Source organism: Doryrhamphus excisus, chromosome 11, assembly GCF_030265055.1.
Source record: "Doryrhamphus excisus isolate RoL2022-K1 chromosome 11, RoL_Dexc_1.0, whole genome shotgun sequence".
Classification (NCBI taxonomy): Eukaryota; Metazoa; Chordata; class Actinopteri; order Syngnathiformes; family Syngnathidae; genus Doryrhamphus; species Doryrhamphus excisus.
Genome location: NC_080476.1, coordinates 2,619,843 through 2,637,198, shown reverse-complemented (window position 1 = coordinate 2,637,198; position 17,356 = coordinate 2,619,843). Strand labels below are relative to the sequence as shown.

The window sequence follows — 17,356 nt, the reverse complement described above, 5'->3', positions numbered from 1 at the left end:
CAGCCTGGGACAAAATTCCCATGGCAGCAGGTAAATGTGTTTGGGCGAATTACGCTGGTCCAGTGTTATGCGACCGGGACAAAAACCCACATTGAACCTCTTGTAGCAGAGGTTGGACCAACGGGCGTACCCTCATCTCCAGCACCCTGGAATAAACTTTTCCACTGAGGCTGAAGAGTGTGATCCGGCTATAGAACACACCCCGGTCGGCCAATCCAAAGGTACTGTTCCCGACTTCCACGCAATGTTGAAGAGACGTGTCAGCCAAGCCAGTCCCTCAACATCCAGAACCTCGAGGACGCTCACAGCAGCCCCGATGCTCCGATAGAGTGGAGGGGGCCACCTCCTGTGGCTGTCACGGTGCACTGGAAAACTGCTCCAAGCAGTCCCGGTGCTGCCATTGTTCATGTTGGTTGATGGTGATTAATAACCAGTAATTAATCGATGTGTTCTGAGCTGATGAATAGAAACTTTGATCAGTTGTAGAATTACTACGGCTTCTGCTTGAATATTAACACACACTGCAGCATCTGCAACATCCACACGTCACTCACCGATGCTGGCAACACCAATGTCCAATAATGCCTGGCACCCTTTCACTTCCATATTACATGTATTATCATTCATAGTAGTAATACCATAGTTCATAGTTCATAGTCTATGTTCACAATCTTGTGACATCATGATACGAGATCTCATGGGACCCCCAACATTTAATACATATTTTCAGGCTGTCAATTCATTTAAATAAGTAAATAATTTAATTGTGATTAATCACATTGTGTGCAGTTAACTCTGAATGAATCATATTTCATCACAGATAGAAATACGTTTATAATGAGTAGGGGAAATCTCTGTGCTAAACGATTCAATGTGCAACTCCAACAATAACTACATCAAATTTGATGTAAAAGGATGTCAATTTAACATGGGCCATTATTTAAAAAATATACATTCAAAAAACATATTTTTTTGTATTACTATTTTTCTTTATTATTAGCATGTCAGCTCTTAAACTTGCCCACAAAGGTTCAGCAAATACAAAATATGAGCGAGTGAGACCTCTCACACTGACACAAACATGTTTTGTTTTTTTAATTACGGTGTCAGCTCAAGGTAAGAATTGGTTTTTCATGGTACTGGTTGTAAATTCTAAATGTTTGGTAGTATTAATGCCTATTTAGGAACATTGAGAGAATTATTATTAAACACTTGCCACAATAAACCTTTCCTTCATGAAATGTACAAATGAAAATTCCTAAAACACATTTTATTTTAGAACAGGACAATAGTCAAAGTTACAAACTCAATGGAATTTCATTTCCCTTTTAAAACACAATCATTAAAATTAGGGCTGTCAATTCATTAAAATATTTGATTGCGATTAATCACATGTTCGTCCATATTTAACTCACAATGAATCACATTTAATCGTAGATAGAAATATGTTTTTATGTATAATAAGTAGGGGAAATCTTTTTGTGATAAACAAGTTAATGTACAACTACAACAATAATTACATCAATGTAATGTAAAATGTAAAAGAATATTAATTTGGGAACTTTGGGGCCATTATTTAAAAACATGCAGTCAGCAAGCATATTTTTATATTACTATTTTTCTTTACTATTAGCATATTAGCTCTTAAAGTCACCCACAAACATTCAGTAAATACAAAATGTGAGCGACCTCTCACACTGACACAAACATGATGTTTTTTTATTTTAGTGTCAGCTCAAAATAAGATTTGCTTATTTATGATACTGGTTTTAAGTTCTGAATGTTTGTGAGTAAAAAGCCTATTTAAGAACATTCAGAACAGATTATTATTCAAGAATTGCTTCAATGCAGCTTTCCTTCATGAAAATGAAGGAAAAATACCTAATACCCAAAATACCTAACACATATGGCAATGGAAAGTAATCATTATATTACAGTTATATTATTGTATTCCAAATACTGTAACTATTATCAGAAATAATTTTTGAATGTCTAATGCGAGCTGCGATTTGTCCTACTTTTTTGAGGGTCATTGAACGCACCATCAAACGTTGCAAAGTTGTGTATGGATGTATTTTCCCCCTTTTTCTTTCACCTCATACTTGCTCCCCAATGCTGATACAATGTGGGAATGCATAATGGTAAGATTTGATGACTTTGAGTGCTAATGTGCACCATTGTGGTAGTTCCATGCTAAACGGCTAATGCTAGCACAACAATGGACTTCAGCCCGTCAATAGCAGCTGGAACTCCAATTTTAGCTAGCAGTTCATGCAAAAATCATCAGAGAGATGTAAAAATGTAAAAATCCAAGGTAGCACTGTATATGACAATCAAAACAATACCTGTATACCATTATATTTATCAATATACATCCTTCCTTTTGATACTGTTGCTGACGTTTGTATTTGTGTAATTTAACGTGATTTGGAGTGTAAACTAATGGGAGTTAAATACAGCCAGCGTTCATTATGTGTCAGATGTGTGGGGACATAGGGTTAACATCTGCTGCAGATGTTTCCAAGTACACTGATTGCCATTGTGCACAAGTGTAATGGAGGAATCGGACAGCTTTTTGGGAGACCTGTGGATGGCGATCTACCGGCCCAGTCTTGAAAAATCTGTTTGACACTCATGTAGTGCGCTAGGAGGGTCTGCAGCCAAATTTCTCTCTCTCTCCGCCTCTCGCCCAAAGACAGCTGGGATAGGCTCCAGCACCCCCTGCGACCCTTGTGAGGATAAGCGGTAGAAAACGAATGAATGAATGAATGCTAACTGGAAAACATGCTAACACAGGTATGCTGGCCATGGTTCCACTGCATTACTGTTCTTGTCACATAGGTTTTCTAGCTTGTGCTTCCATTGCTAATAAAATAATGGTAATGGTTTTATTTCATTTGAACATGCATCAGATTCCAATTGAGTGCATCCCATAATCAGTTCCCAGTTCCACATGTCCAAAAGGAGTAGGAAGAAGCAAAGCTTATTAAATCCTACCCCTCCATCTGGTACTTTTACAATCACTAACTGTTACATTTGTTCACTTCCTGCTTTCCATAATACAGTTCAAGGTTTTTTGTTTTGGGTTTTTTTTTTTATAATGACAGATAATGACATATACCTCGTACCAAAGTACGAGGTGATATGACTATACAATGACATTATGTGTGGTCATATCACCTCGTACTTCGGTAAGTATGAGAAAGAAAGAAAAACAAGAAAGAAAATAAGAAAGAAAGAAAACAGTGTATAGGTGTCAACTTTTTCTCAGTTTCTTTAGGCAGTTTTCATATTTTTGTTAACTTTCCAGTGATTTATGTGTGAATCTTGATGAGAAAATGTCGATATACACAAAGGTTTGGTAAGTATGAATGTGTACGACTGCCATTCTACAGGTCAGGTAGTGTATTTATAGTCTATACTTAGACATGGTTAAGAGGGCAAAGGAAGTGATTACAATTTGGTTTGAATCCTGACAACAACAACAGAGATACATCCAAGGTTTTTTTTTGTCCAAAATAAAGCACATGCAGGAGGTGGATATTTATGACAATGTCCAATTTCTAGCCTTGGCAGAGGGTGACACTCTTTGTACCGAGTGTCACTATAATTTGTGACTCATCATCTTCAGTTATTGCTCAATCTGGGTGTGTTGTCGCTTGTTTGTTTGGTGCTGTGTGTGATTGCCCGATGCGAGGAAATCGTGCTGTTGCTTTGATTTCCCGCGTCACTATCGGCCTCCCGATCAGCACGGCATACGTCTTCATTATCATACCTCACTGCTGTGGCAAAGTGCAGGCGGGCGGCCACGCATCAGTCACTGTGAGCTGCACAAAATGCTTGGTGTGTGTGTGTGTGTGTGTTTGTGTGTGTGTGTGTGCGCGCGCTGGGGGATCAGTGATTTCATTCAGAACCGGACGATGCTAGGCTGGTGTTAATGAAGGGGTTCATGTTCAGAGGTTGGTCTTGGGGGGGCCATACGGGATCAGCGCAGGTGTCCGGTCAAGGCCACTTGACGAAAGCGCCCGAGTGATGGAAGCGGGTAATATGGAGAGCCGGTAGATGGGTCCAATTCATCACCGACGAGTGTCAACGTTGATGATCCCGAGGCTTTAGGGAGGGAGTGGAGTTGGTGTGGCGGGGGGCGCCAGCAGGGATCACGCGGGGACATATTGATTGGGTAGAAAAACACAGCACATGGGTTGATTTGGGATTTTTATCAGCAGAGGTGGTCCAAAGTGGTTAGATGACTGGTTTGTGATTGCACACGGCACAAAACAGCAGACCCTTGCCTTGGCGGCGCTCATGGAGAGAATGCGGCCATTGTTGAGCTCAGTTTTACACAAGCTCCAGTGCCTTGTATGTAGCTTCCTTACATACTCCATTTAATCAACCACAAGTCCTCGGTAGGCACCGGGTACCTGGTCTACAAAAGCAAATAACTGCTTGTCTATTAATTAGTGCAGAGTCAAAAAAGCCAACCTAATGTAGCTTTTATCCATATTGTCCAGGTACAACATCCAAGTAAATACACATATTTAGTCAATCTATCCTCATATGTTGCTAGATCTGGTATTAATAATTGGCCAATCTGCCTTTACATTGGACAGGAACATAACCATTTTCACTAACTGGAAATGCTGGTTCAAAAGCAAGTAAAGCTGTCTGCAACCTCCATGTTTGGATCGACTTTATCTACCTCTACGTGTACTTTAAATTAACTTTCAGGTGTATTGAAGGTGCTGTCTTGGTTAGTTGGCGACTATGTTACACTCTTCTGCACTCTATGTGTATGATAGCGGCCCCGCCTCCACCCTCCAAGAGAAATAGACTATATGACCGAGCTCACTCCATTGATGCCTTTGTTCTATTGATCAAACGTGCCAAGACGCTGAAACCAATGCGCATGTGAAGACGAGCAAAAGAAGACATAGTACATAAATAAACATGGTAATATCATTAAGGCCGGCAAAATGAACCCATTAATTAATTCATAAATGATTATTGTTCCAAGCCTAGTGCCCATGATACTCTTTTTTTCTGAACAAAAAATCGTGTCACATTTAATATCTTGAGATTTTGTGACTCCCCTCGTTACGTATACATTTTCACACTTAGGAAATACCAACCTCTCTCCAGTTCAATTATTGCCTGCTACCAACACCCCGTCCTCGCTGCAGTTTAGGTAAATAAAGTTGCAACTGCGGCTGTGTGCAATTACCACACAGGCATCATCTCCAAATGGTCTTAGCTCGCATTACTTGCAGTGGAAATCAGTGAATTGCTAATGCAGGATGAACAGTTTGCTCCGCGCCGCTCTTACAACATTGGTTCTGTTGTTCATAAATGACCATGTGGTCAAAAAGCTCCCTTTCATGATCTCATTATTACAGTTTAATACTGTAGATACTGTATAATGACTTTTCACATTCAGGAAATAACTCTCCAATTATTGCCAGATAGCCTCGGCTAGCAGGCTTTGTAGGGAAAATCAGTAAATTGCTGGCTGTGCAAACACGTCAGGATAAATGAGTCCAAACCCTAAATAACATCACCCACTCCAACCACATTTAATCAATGCAGCCACCAGGCTGAGCTGTCTGCTTCGTAGGGATGCCGTTTAAGCTTAAATTAATCAGCTTAAACTGGAAATTGCTTGACCTTTCCCGGCCCTCTTTCGCCCGTATATGTGCCTGTCACCATTTGTGGCTGTAGTGTAACAAATGCCAGCGATTAGTTGATTGAACCTCGGCTATTAATCATTGATTTTAGATATATAGTGCTTTAGTCTGACAGAAGAGCACGTTCAGTACATTTGGTAAGGGGGGAGGGGGGGTCTGAGGTTGAATATCAGGGTTCACAGGGTGTGGATGCGCTTGTTTATATAAAACGAAAGGGAACTGCTTGGGATTTTTTACGGATATTCGTCACTTACCTTCTTGTATCTGGGAACAGGAAGCTGTTTGCACATATCAAATGGCAACAGAAAGGCGGAGTGAAAGCATGCAAAAGAAGAAAAAGGTGGGAAGAGACAACATAATGATTATGTCAAATTAAAGATGCAAAATAAAACAAGGACACCGAATATAAAGACAAGCACATACGATAGAATATGAAAAAAATGTTTCCTTCGTATTGGAATCTTTGTCAGCAGTTCAAGCGGCCTCTCACTTGCCCCGCTTGTCACAGACAGATGGCCACTCATTGACCTCCCAAGCTGTGGTCACCAAGGTTGCGCCTTCTCCACATTCCCCCATTTGTCACTGGGCAACATTCTCGCTTCTTATTGGTAGTAAATAGAGGGTGTGTGTGTGGCTCGGGGGTGGATGAGATCCGCCTGGAGTTCCTCAAGGCTCTGGGTCCTGTTGGGCTGTCTTGGCTGATAGGATTTTGCAAAATTGCATGGACATTGAGGGTGGTATGTCTGAATTAGAGACCAGAGAGATGGTTTCCAAGGGAATCCAGAGGGCGTGTTCCAACGATCGCGGCATCACACTCCTCAGCCTTTATTCAGAGGTACTATACAGAGAAGACCGTCTGCCGGATAGTGGGACCTTAGATTCAGGACTAGTGTGGTATTGGTCCAGGTCGTGGAACTTTGGACCAGCTCTATCCACTCGACATTGAGGGTGGTGTGTCTGAATTAGAGACCAGAGAGATGGTTTCCAAGGGAATCCAGAGGGCGTGTTCCAACGATCGCGGCATCACACTCCTCAGCCTTTATTCAGAGGTACTATACAGAGAAGACCGTCTGCTGGATAGTGGGACCTTAGATTCAGGACTAGTGTGGTATTGGTCCAGGTCGTGGAACTTTGGACCAGATCTATCCACTCAGCAGGGTCCTGCTGGTGTGGGTTTATGCCTAACCAGTCCCAACCATGTGTTTTGTGCACTTGTGGTGGCTAGTCAAGGAGGAGACTGGTGGCTACAGAATTGGGTCTCTGTTTTTTGCAGATGATGTGGTCCTGATGGCGTCATCGGGCCGTGGTCCTCAGCTCTCGCTGGATCAGTTTGCAGCCAAGCGTGAAGAGGCTGAGGTGTATCAATAATCAATATCATTTCCCTGCGGATTACTAAGCCCTGTGGCGTCGACTTCCTAGCGTCCACCCTGATCTTAACCCCGATTTATAGGGGCGTAATGGTGCATTTACTGGTAATTGGTATGGTCCATGAGTCCATGGTTCTCGCCCCGAAAAGGCTGGAGTGCCATCTCTGGACCAGTTGTGATATGGTGCCCCAAGTGGAGGGATTTCGGGACCTTGGGGTATTGTTCATGAGTGAGGGACAGATGGAACGCAAGATGGACAGATGAATTGGTACGGCATCTGCAGTGATGCAGACTCAGCAACGGTCCATTGTGGTGAAGAACTGAACTTTCCGACCCTTACCTGTGGTCATGGGCTTTGGGTAGTAGGGACAAGGTCAGCTGAAATGAGTTTCCTTTGTATGGTGGCTGGGTTCCCTTAAACGCGGGTCACAACCCACTTGTATTTGCGTGCTGTCTACCTGCAAAATATGGGCAAAATTTGGGCATCTGTACGTGGTGAATGTGCCTCAGTGCCCCTGACATGACGTAGCACTTTTAATGCAAGAGGAACATTCGCTGTGTTGTGCCCTCTGCTGCGAGCCGCAAAAAATGTACAGTCCAGAAACATGCGGGCCGAGATGGGACCCCTGCTGGGACCCCCGCTTTTGAGATGGATTGAGAAGCACTGTCATCTGGGAAAAAATGGAGAAAAATGTGGAGTAGAGGCACTGCTCCTCCTCGTTGATAGGAGCCAGATGAAGTGGTTCGGGCATCTGGTCAGGATGCCTCTGAACGCCACCCGGGTGTTAAGGTGTTAAGACCACGGCCAACATTGTACATAAAGACACACATGCATGCACACAGGTGGCTCATACGGTACATCTACACATAATCCTACATCACTGCCACATACGCATATATAGTCAGATCAGGAGGACTACATTATAATATGCCTATGTGCAATTTAAGCATATATTTAAATGTATATGCTTACATTACCTACAGGTACATATACTTCACACTTGCACATATATACACACACATCACCATAAGCTAGTCTAGGATGTCCTCATTGCAATGTGTCACTTGGAATGTCAGGGGAGTCGGGTCTCGAGAAAAAAGACAACAAATGTTTAACCATCTAAAGAATATCCAAGCAGACATTGTCTTATTGCAGGAGACTCACATCTCCAAAGCAGCTGCCCATACATTTCACTCACCACAGTTTCCACATATGCATATACTTAGCAGGAGGGTCAATTTTACACTGCACAACAATATTACAGACGTTGAAGGTAGATATATAATAATTCACATATTTGTTGACAATGTAAAATTTTGCATTGCCAACATATATGGCCCTAATGTTGATGACCCCTCTTTCTTTCACACCTCTTTTTCTGAGAGTAAGTGGTGCCTTGAGTAAGTGGTGCCAAGCTGATGAATGACGACTGCTGGCATTTTGTCACCTCTCCGGGCACAGAAGAGGGAGTCATCTGCATCTGCGGCTCAGAAGGCAGCGGATGTGGCTGGAGGAGCCCAGCAGAGGTGGATAAACCTGCTTTTCATGAAGGTTTTCAGTTAATAATATGAGAAGACTAGAAATAAATACATTGTAAAATACAAAAGGTCAGTTGTGGACACCAGCATTTTGTTCATGTTTTGGTAAAACAAACATATTGGCTTTCTTTGGCTTGAAATATGCCATGAAAATAAATGGTACAAAAATGAGTAGCTCTTGGCCATTTTCCTTTTGTAAAAGTAGATCTCACAAGACAAAACCTTGGTGACACCTAAGATAGTAGCTAGTGCAGGGGTGCTCACACTTTTTCAGCATGCGAGCTACTTTTAAAATGACCGAGTCAAAATGATCTACCCACTACAAAAATGCAAAACATCTATTTATTTTCAAATGTATTGAGGATTATTTGTACGTACAATGTATGTTGATGTACCTTACATAACCAAATGAGCCAATATTGCAAAACACACATAATTAACTATTTAAATTTTTTGTAATTACCTGAGTTTACTTTGATGACTTGCACTGAATTGAACCAGCCAGGGATGCATAGTCCGGACAGTAGCTGCTGATAGCCAGCCTCAAGCACACTTCCAAATGTTTATCAGTCATGGATAATATCCGTATCATAATATCCGTATAATATTCCATATCCGTATGGAAGTGATATGTTTTTTGCCTTTTTACTTGGTCCAGTTTTTGCCTTTTTACTTGGTCCAGCTCCTTCACTCATTTTAGTGACCATAAACTTTAGCGAGGGCTTAAAATCTCGCAGTTCGCCGACTAGCTTAGCACTTTGCATCGTTGTTTACGCATGAGCGGTGACCTAAAGGTCAAAATTCAGTTGTCATCTGACTGGTTGTCCTGTATGTCAATCAAGTAACGGGGATGGAAGATAGGCTGACATCGTAAGTTCTGCTGCACTTAGAGACGTTGTTTGATTTGATTGGTCGCCCGAAGGGCAACATTCAGTTGTCATCTGAATGGCTGCCCTGTATATCAATCAAGTGACGGCATTGATGCTAGGATGATATTTTTTTAATGTCACGCCGCGATCGACCAGCGATCGACCAGTACCACCTCCGCGATCGACCGGTAGATCGCGATCGACTTAATGAGCACCCCTGAGCTAGTGGTACAATACAATGACAATAAAGGCCATTCTGATTCTGATTCTGACATGTAAACATTAACAAAGCATGTATGTGATCGGTAACGGTATCAGTATTGTCTGATTTCACTCATGGATTATCGGGATTGGCAGCATAAAGATAAAGATAATCATTATTTCCATGACTAATTTTCATTGAGCATTAGCACCACGACGTGAGACAACACAGACAATGCATAGAAAAACAAGAATTGCAAGGCTTACATTTTTCTCCTTTAACATAAAACACCCACCCGCCCCCATCCGTTCAGTAGGGGTGACATTAGGTGTGAGGTTTTAACATTAATTCAACATACTGGCTCACCCGTGTTGATGTGCTCAATATAATGATAATGATATCGATATAATATTCCCTGTGGCATTTAGCTTTGCAATCTTATTTTTAAATGAAGTATCTACTAAGCGCTGAATCAATGCACAGAGTGAACTCCCTTCCTGCCTGTTTGGAGATGAGAGACAAGGAAAACAAGCACATATATGATAATATAATAATAATATATATTCAATGTGATTTATTTATTTATTAGTTAGCACAATACTTTTTTTTTCCTGAATGAGAAACACGCAGGCCACACAGCTAGGAGACCCAAGTTCGATCCCACCCCCCGGCCATCTCTGTGTGGAGTTTGCATGTTCTCCCCGTGCAGGCGTGGGTTTTCTCCGGGTACTCCGGTTTCCTCCCACATTCCAAAAACATGCTAGGTTAATTGGCCACTCCAAATTGTCCATAGGTATGAATGTGAGTGTGAATGGTTGTTTGTCTATATGTGCCCTGTGATTGGCTGGCCACCAGTCCAGGGTGTACCCCGCCTCTCGCCCAAAGACAGCTGGTATAGGCTCCAGCCCCCTTACAACCGTCCGTCATGAGGATAAGCGGTAGAAAATGAATGAATGAATGAACGAAACATGACACTCCTAGTGGCGACTACAAAAAAATTTGCATCCCACCACCTTTTAGGCTGTGGTCGCCAAGGTTACGCTCTCTCGACACATCTCATTTGCCACTCAGCAACATTATCTATCTCTACTGGTAGTATGTATTTCACCTCATTTGACGGCCAGGTATTGAAGTGAAGAAACACAAGCACAAGGAAGATGTTCGCGGGCAAGGAAGTGGGAATGTTTGTGTTCTGTGGAACGTGTTAGTGTGGGTGTGCTGGGAAATGAAATGGCAAGCCGCAGGAGAACGAGCCGAGTGAAAAGACGGCAGCGGCGTGTTAAGGTAGGTTGTAGTGTAGGCGACGAGGAATTAGCAGGTCTCAGACCTTCCACTGAGCACTGAGACTGTGTCTGATTCATGAGCATTTTTATCGGAACAGAAATAAATCAAAAATACCTGTAAACACATAAATGTAATGCCAAGTCAGTATCAGTATGTCAGTATCTCTCAAATGTGAGTACACCCCTCTTGTCAAGGTACAATGCTAGAGAAATAAATCTTGCATATTATAATAATAATATGCAAGATATAATAATATCTTGCATACGTTGTGTACAGCTTTGTATTGCAGTACATATTTACCATCAACACACAGCTAGTATTGTGTCAATAGCGGGTGAGTAGTACTCCTAGTGAACATCCGCTTTGCAGTATCTGCTTCGCAATGTCAAAGTTCAATTCCAAGTTGGAATTCATGTTCCTTCTCAGTGAACCGCAGCTTCCCTGCACTCAGAGCACTCATGACCAGTACTAGTGTTGCCAGCTATGTAGACAATAATGGCTGCGTGTTGATAGTAAATCAATACTGCTATAATAAGACATTTAAAACATAAATTAGACTCATGCTCATGTGTGTTGCTGTAAACGTGTTCCAGTTGACTGGCAGGTGGAGAAAAAGCGATGTTGAAGCCTGCTGTTCCGGTGATCAAGTCTGGTGCTTGTGTGTTTCACCAAACATTAAAGTAATATGACTGACACCCAGTGACCAGTGTAGAATATACTATTATACTATATACTAATATATCTCCGAATGCATCTTCTAAATGCCTTATATTATTTGTATTGTACTTCATTTAGACATTTCTATGCATGAAAATGTTTCATTTAGGCCAAAACATATGTCAAACTTGCTTTAATATGCAAATCTTTGACTGACAATAAGTAGGAAACAGCATGGTTTATTACATATTTCAAAAACGCAGTAGAGTGAGACCACAAAATTTGAAGTGTGAAGTGGCAACGGATTACTGTATAATTACACATTTTCTTCCTACTGTAGAAGGAAGAAAAAAAAAAAGTTTCAAAAGCAACATTTCCATTTACAATAAGTCCGACACCGTATGATGCAACACATGGCGTTAAAATAGAATTCAAATGAGCTCCTTCCACCAGCAATTTTCTTGGCAGCTCGGAGGTCAGTGTCGATAAAATGAACAAAGCTTCTTGACAAGGCGCCATCATGGCAATGTTTTATCGCAGCAAGGGGGGGGGGGGGTCTTGCAAGAAGGAACAAGCAACAAGGGCGTCAGTTCTGTCAAATCAAGTTGTTGGAGTAACATTCATTTAAGGAAATGTCTCTCACCCCATTGACGTCGCCGGTGAAGGAATTGATTAAGTGCTAACTACAGGGCCCATTTGTCCGACTCTTCTCATCTTTATTGGGAGAAAGAAATCAATATCATTTCCCTGTGGATTACTAAGCCCTGTGGCGTCGACTTCCTAGCGTCCACCCTGAACTTAACCCCGATTTATAGGGGCGTAATGGTGCATTTACTGGTAATTGGTATGGTACGGACGTGTATCGAGGTCAGACAGGAGATGTAACTGCCACGCATTATAGTCACGCGTTAAGTGCGTAAACAAATCCAGTGCAGCCCTGCCTTTGGCTAAGCCTGAGCTTCAAAACCCTCATCTGTTTGGGAAATATGGTGAAATATGTAAAGGGACAAAACAACTATTAACTAAACACTACCAAAACCAAAACCTGAAATCCTGGGTACGTACTGCATTGTGATTATGGCGTACCGTTACACCCCTACTGGAGTGTTGTCAGGGTATTTGTTCCTTCCTCGTAGGCGGAAACAGATGCGCAAAAGGCAGGCTGGGGGTGGAAATAACATCGTTTGTCTTTAATGAAAAGGCGGAGGAAAGGCAGAGGTGGTAATTGCTTTAATCAGGGCGAGTAATGGAGGTAACATTTAGTGTTGACTGCTTGACAGACGCGGCGGTGGCGGTGGCGGCGGCCTTTGTAAAAAAGTGTAGCTTGGACAAGTAGATCAACGTCTAATCTAAAGTTCACTTTAGTGAAACCGATCCATTGCTCCATGTCCACGTCTTTATTTGAGGATGGAAAGAGCCTCTCCTCAAGTTCGTGAGACGTTGGCCAAAAACAGTCCGTCCTGAAAATCAAAATGCCCGGTGCCCACTTGGCTCCGCCGAGGCCATCCCGGAGTGACGCACGAGGGAGGAAATATGACCACAGAAATGGAAGGCAGAACCACACCACCGTATCATCCCCACTACAAGAAACACCATTGGAAGCTACAAGAAGACTATCTGGGAGAGCTTTCATTCTCACACTGGTGGCTCAATCTCCTGTACTCGTGACTACTGGTGCATATCCAGTAAGGTACAAATACAAATGTATCAACCAAAGTGAATTCAAATGGGATTTCCTTTGCTAAAGTATCCGCCCATATGTTCAAAGCACAACAATACTGATACTTTATATATATACTAATGTTTGAGGACTATTGTATTAGAGTAATACTAACGCTGGGAGCTGTACCACCGGGACTTCCACCTCAAATAGTGTTTACCCTTGCAAGGGAACCAGCCTTCATGGAAATGTCTTGTTCACGTCACATTACAACATTACCATGCTACTGGCATTGTCAGCCTGTTCGAAAAGCAGAAAAGTTAAGAGTGGGGCAGATTTAGCGCATACTTGTCAGTATGTCAGTATAGTATGTTCCTAGAAGGATTTTACGTTGCCGATACCAATCCCAGTAATCCATGAGGAAGCATGATATAAAAAACACTTGCCCAAAGTGTATTGATTAGAAGAAAGAGTAGAAAATGGATGGATGAAAGATGGCGAACACGGAAGCAGCGCCTGGCGAGTTACGCCACCATATGTGAATGGATTGTGGATTCGTGTATCTGCTTTGAGTGTTGTCCAAGCTTTGGTAAAAGCAGGCAACTATTGAACTATTGAAGTTGATGGTGTTTCCACCCGAATGGTTCAGGCAAAATGAAGAACCATTTTGTCGAGTTTTTTGGGCTCTTCTTTCGCTGCAGTTCCGAGTGTTCATGTTGAACAACAAAATAAAATTTGTCCCCCTCAGACTCCTGTTCTTCAGCGCTTCAACCGTATGTTTTAGCATGCGTCTTACAACACGGTGCGTCTTATGGTGCAGAAAATACAGTAGTTGTATCCCATTCCTTAATGTGCTTAGTCTTAGGGATGGTTGGCTGGTAAAAGGAAAGTATCTCGGCCCCAACCGTCACATAAAAAGTCTGCTGTCAATTCATTATCTTGCACTTCTCAAACTGGTGGGGGCAAATGTCTATGCAGGGCTTAAAGTATTCCGACACGACTCTGGGAAAGGTGGATGTTTATGTGTGCTGTGCTCCAAGAAGCTAGCGTATGCTATAGGGGTGGAGCCGAACCCGAATACATTTTTTTTTTACGAATAATTAATTTGAACAAATACTTTTAAAATGTTTGTATTCTGGAACAATTAAACATATCAGAAAGCTGTGTTTCTTCGAGAGACCGCAGTGCACGCCCGGATCAGCCAATGAGTGACTGGTGTTCAGCAGTCAGGGGTGGAGACAGAGAAGAAACATGTTTTATTATTTTCACAATTGCTCAACCGTTCGTGGATCTGTGAAAAAAAGTTTCAGTGGATCAAAATCTTTTTTTGGAGCCGGCATATATTATAGGCACTGTGCTTATATATCGATATATATATATTATCGTTATATCGATATTGTCGGGAGTCGGAAAAAATATCGATATAACCGGACTGTCGATATATCCGATCCTGCGCCGAACTGCATTAAAAGTGGGCAATAATGCACGCAGAAGAACCAACTGCGTTCGTGGATTCTCTCGTGTGTATAGAATAAAAAGATATCTGAATACAACACAATTAAATACATGTATTTGTACGCTTGTGTCATCGTTGGAATAGGTGTGTATGCTATGTCAGTTGGTTCTTCTGTTGCAGGCATGTGTTTGGCCAGCTATGTGGGGCGGGTTGAGCATGACCTGTGAACCAGGAAGTGCGGGAATCGGTGTGTGTGCTGCGCTCTGGTGGTGGAAGTGTGAAAAATCAAGTTGACTGGAAGCAACTGTTCTTTTTTGGTATTGAAATCCTTAAGCAAAGATTGATTTAAGCTGCTTTTGTATCGATATAAGCAGACCAAATTGGCTGGCGGGAGATGAAAAGGGCATTGTAGTAACCGGATTATCATAATAACCGGGTATCGTACTAACGGAACTAATTATATCATAAAAGACTCGAAATTTGCCGGGAAATGAAAATAGTATCGTAATAAGCAGTAATTCGTTATAACCGATATCGATATAACGAGACTTTACTGTATATATACGTATATATATATTTTTTTTTTTGCGGGAAAAAAAGTTCAGGCTCAGGATTTTTTTTTTACTTTAAGCCCTGTCTATGTCACAGAGATAAAAATGAGGATTTAGAAATCTCCACCAGCACTTGAGAATGACGGCTATTCTATGATTGTTTCCCTCTTTAAAGCAATCAAGCAGCTTCCAATGATGCTGAACCCAGCCAGATTAGACGAGGGGGGTGACATTGAGGACACAATAAAAAAAAAAACAATGGATGATGTCTAGGGAGTATTGTGGACTACACTCCCACCACTCCTGGAGTTGTCAACAACTGACAAAATCTGGTCGAAACTCTGAACGCCATGGAAGATGGAGGTGCTTTTGTTTTGGCCTTAAGTGTACACACTTGTTGTTGCAGATGTCAAGAGGAGATGGGGAGGAAGCACACTTATGAATTGTGACCAGTAAACCCATCCTTGGTCCAATTGTTGCATATATCAAATCATATTGCTTTTTCTAGGATATTTGATGATGTGTTCAATGATGTATAAACCTATACAAGTGGCCAAATTGAGGCAATAACACTGTTGCTGTGTAACTTGAAGTTGTTAAAAACATCCTTACATCGCTTCCGTGCAGTCCAACGATTTCATGGCTGAGTAGGCCAGCCAAAGGTCATGTACCATAATCAAGGGTTTTTGGAACTTGAGGAATAGCAGGCTTTATCGGAAGAATAGGTGTGTCCCATTATGTGCATTAACTAGTTGCCTCTTTTTAGCTGTTTTTATACCTTTAGAACACTCGTGTCGGGCAAATCTCCAAAAGAAGTGCAGTTTTCCTTGAAGCTGAACTAAACTTTGCGGCTAGCTAAGAACATCGTTCATCACTTATCAACACAGAGCAAACTTAGTATGTCTGGCAGCCTGCCTACACCAACTTTTCCCAAAGTTCTGCATGTGATAAAGCTGCAACAAAGCCACCAGTGTGACATAAATGATATTGTTTTGTATTTCTTCTCCCTCCTATAGAGTACGAAGATGGTATCGGGGGTGGACAAATAGTCAAGGTTGCATTATGCAGTCAATTCTACTATCGACGGCGCTCTTAACGGTGTCAGTGGAGATTAATGCCTTAACAGTTTCACACTTCAAACTCAAACAGATTTGAATCATTAGAAAAAATTGCAGGGGGTGCCTGAGTGCATTAATAAGGAATGCTCCTGGAAAAGCCAGCGAATTAAGAAATAAAGGTCTACACTATTAATAGCATGAATGGAGGTTGGCATTTAACATGAAGCCTGATATTTATACTTAAGCTCTGATTTGCCCCCCCTTTTCTATACTGTAATAATATTACTTATTAGCGCTGCTGGTATGGAGCAATATGCTTTTAGAAGTAATTAGCGCCGCCTGAAGTGAAAAGTCTCAGCGGGACGTGTTATCTTGCAGCGTGTGGGACGTGTCGTGTGACAGCGTGACAGCTGCGAAAATATTCATGCGCCACAGAATTATTGACATAGAAAACATATTAAAAGTATGTCATTATGCTAATTCGGCTTCCATCCTCCACCTCCCCTTTGCAGTTGGGATATACTGGATGTCGACGCATCAGTCAAGGTAAAGCATCACATCCAGTAAATTCAACATTTCAATGCGGAATTGATTGTTCAAACTCCTACTTTTCAACAATCTTACATCAGTCAGAGGTGCCACGATAATTTATTAGATTTTTTCGTGTGTAGCTTAAATACTAATGAGCTGTGTTTGTCGCCAAAAAGCACTACTGTGCATTTTATCCACTTTTGACCAATACCCAATAAATATACTCAGCACTTGTCCAATGCAATAGATGCCATATATCACATACAGCTCAGTAACACTATTGGGACAGGAGGACACAAAGCAACTAGCAACACTAGCATAGCTATGTGATGCTACACTGCTAACATTACACTCCCATTTTACCATCAACATCATGCTAGGTTAACTTATTCACTGAAGAAAGACATCATGATCAAACATACACGTCTCCCACGTCTGCATCGGACAGATAGTTGGCAGAGCTCTGTGCTGGGCTTTATTTGAAAGGAACAGTAGGTAAAT

General features: G+C 41.8%; 1 protein-coding gene across 2 annotated transcripts in view; it reads right to left on the bottom strand.

Moving 5' to 3' along the window:
* The window catches only part of doc2b (double C2-like domains, beta), a 132,098-nt gene that overhangs the window by 48,630 nt on the left and 66,112 nt on the right, over positions 1-17,356 (bottom strand). Inside the window, exon 5 of one of the 2 annotated variants that reach the window (XM_058086314.1) lies at positions 5,936-5,959. The exons of the other annotated variant lie outside the window; for it this stretch is intronic. Within the exon in view, the coding sequence (XP_057942297.1) occupies positions 5,936-5,959 (24 nt within the window). The remainder of the gene's footprint in view (positions 1-5,935; positions 5,960-17,356) is intronic. 2 annotated transcript variants of the gene reach the window in all.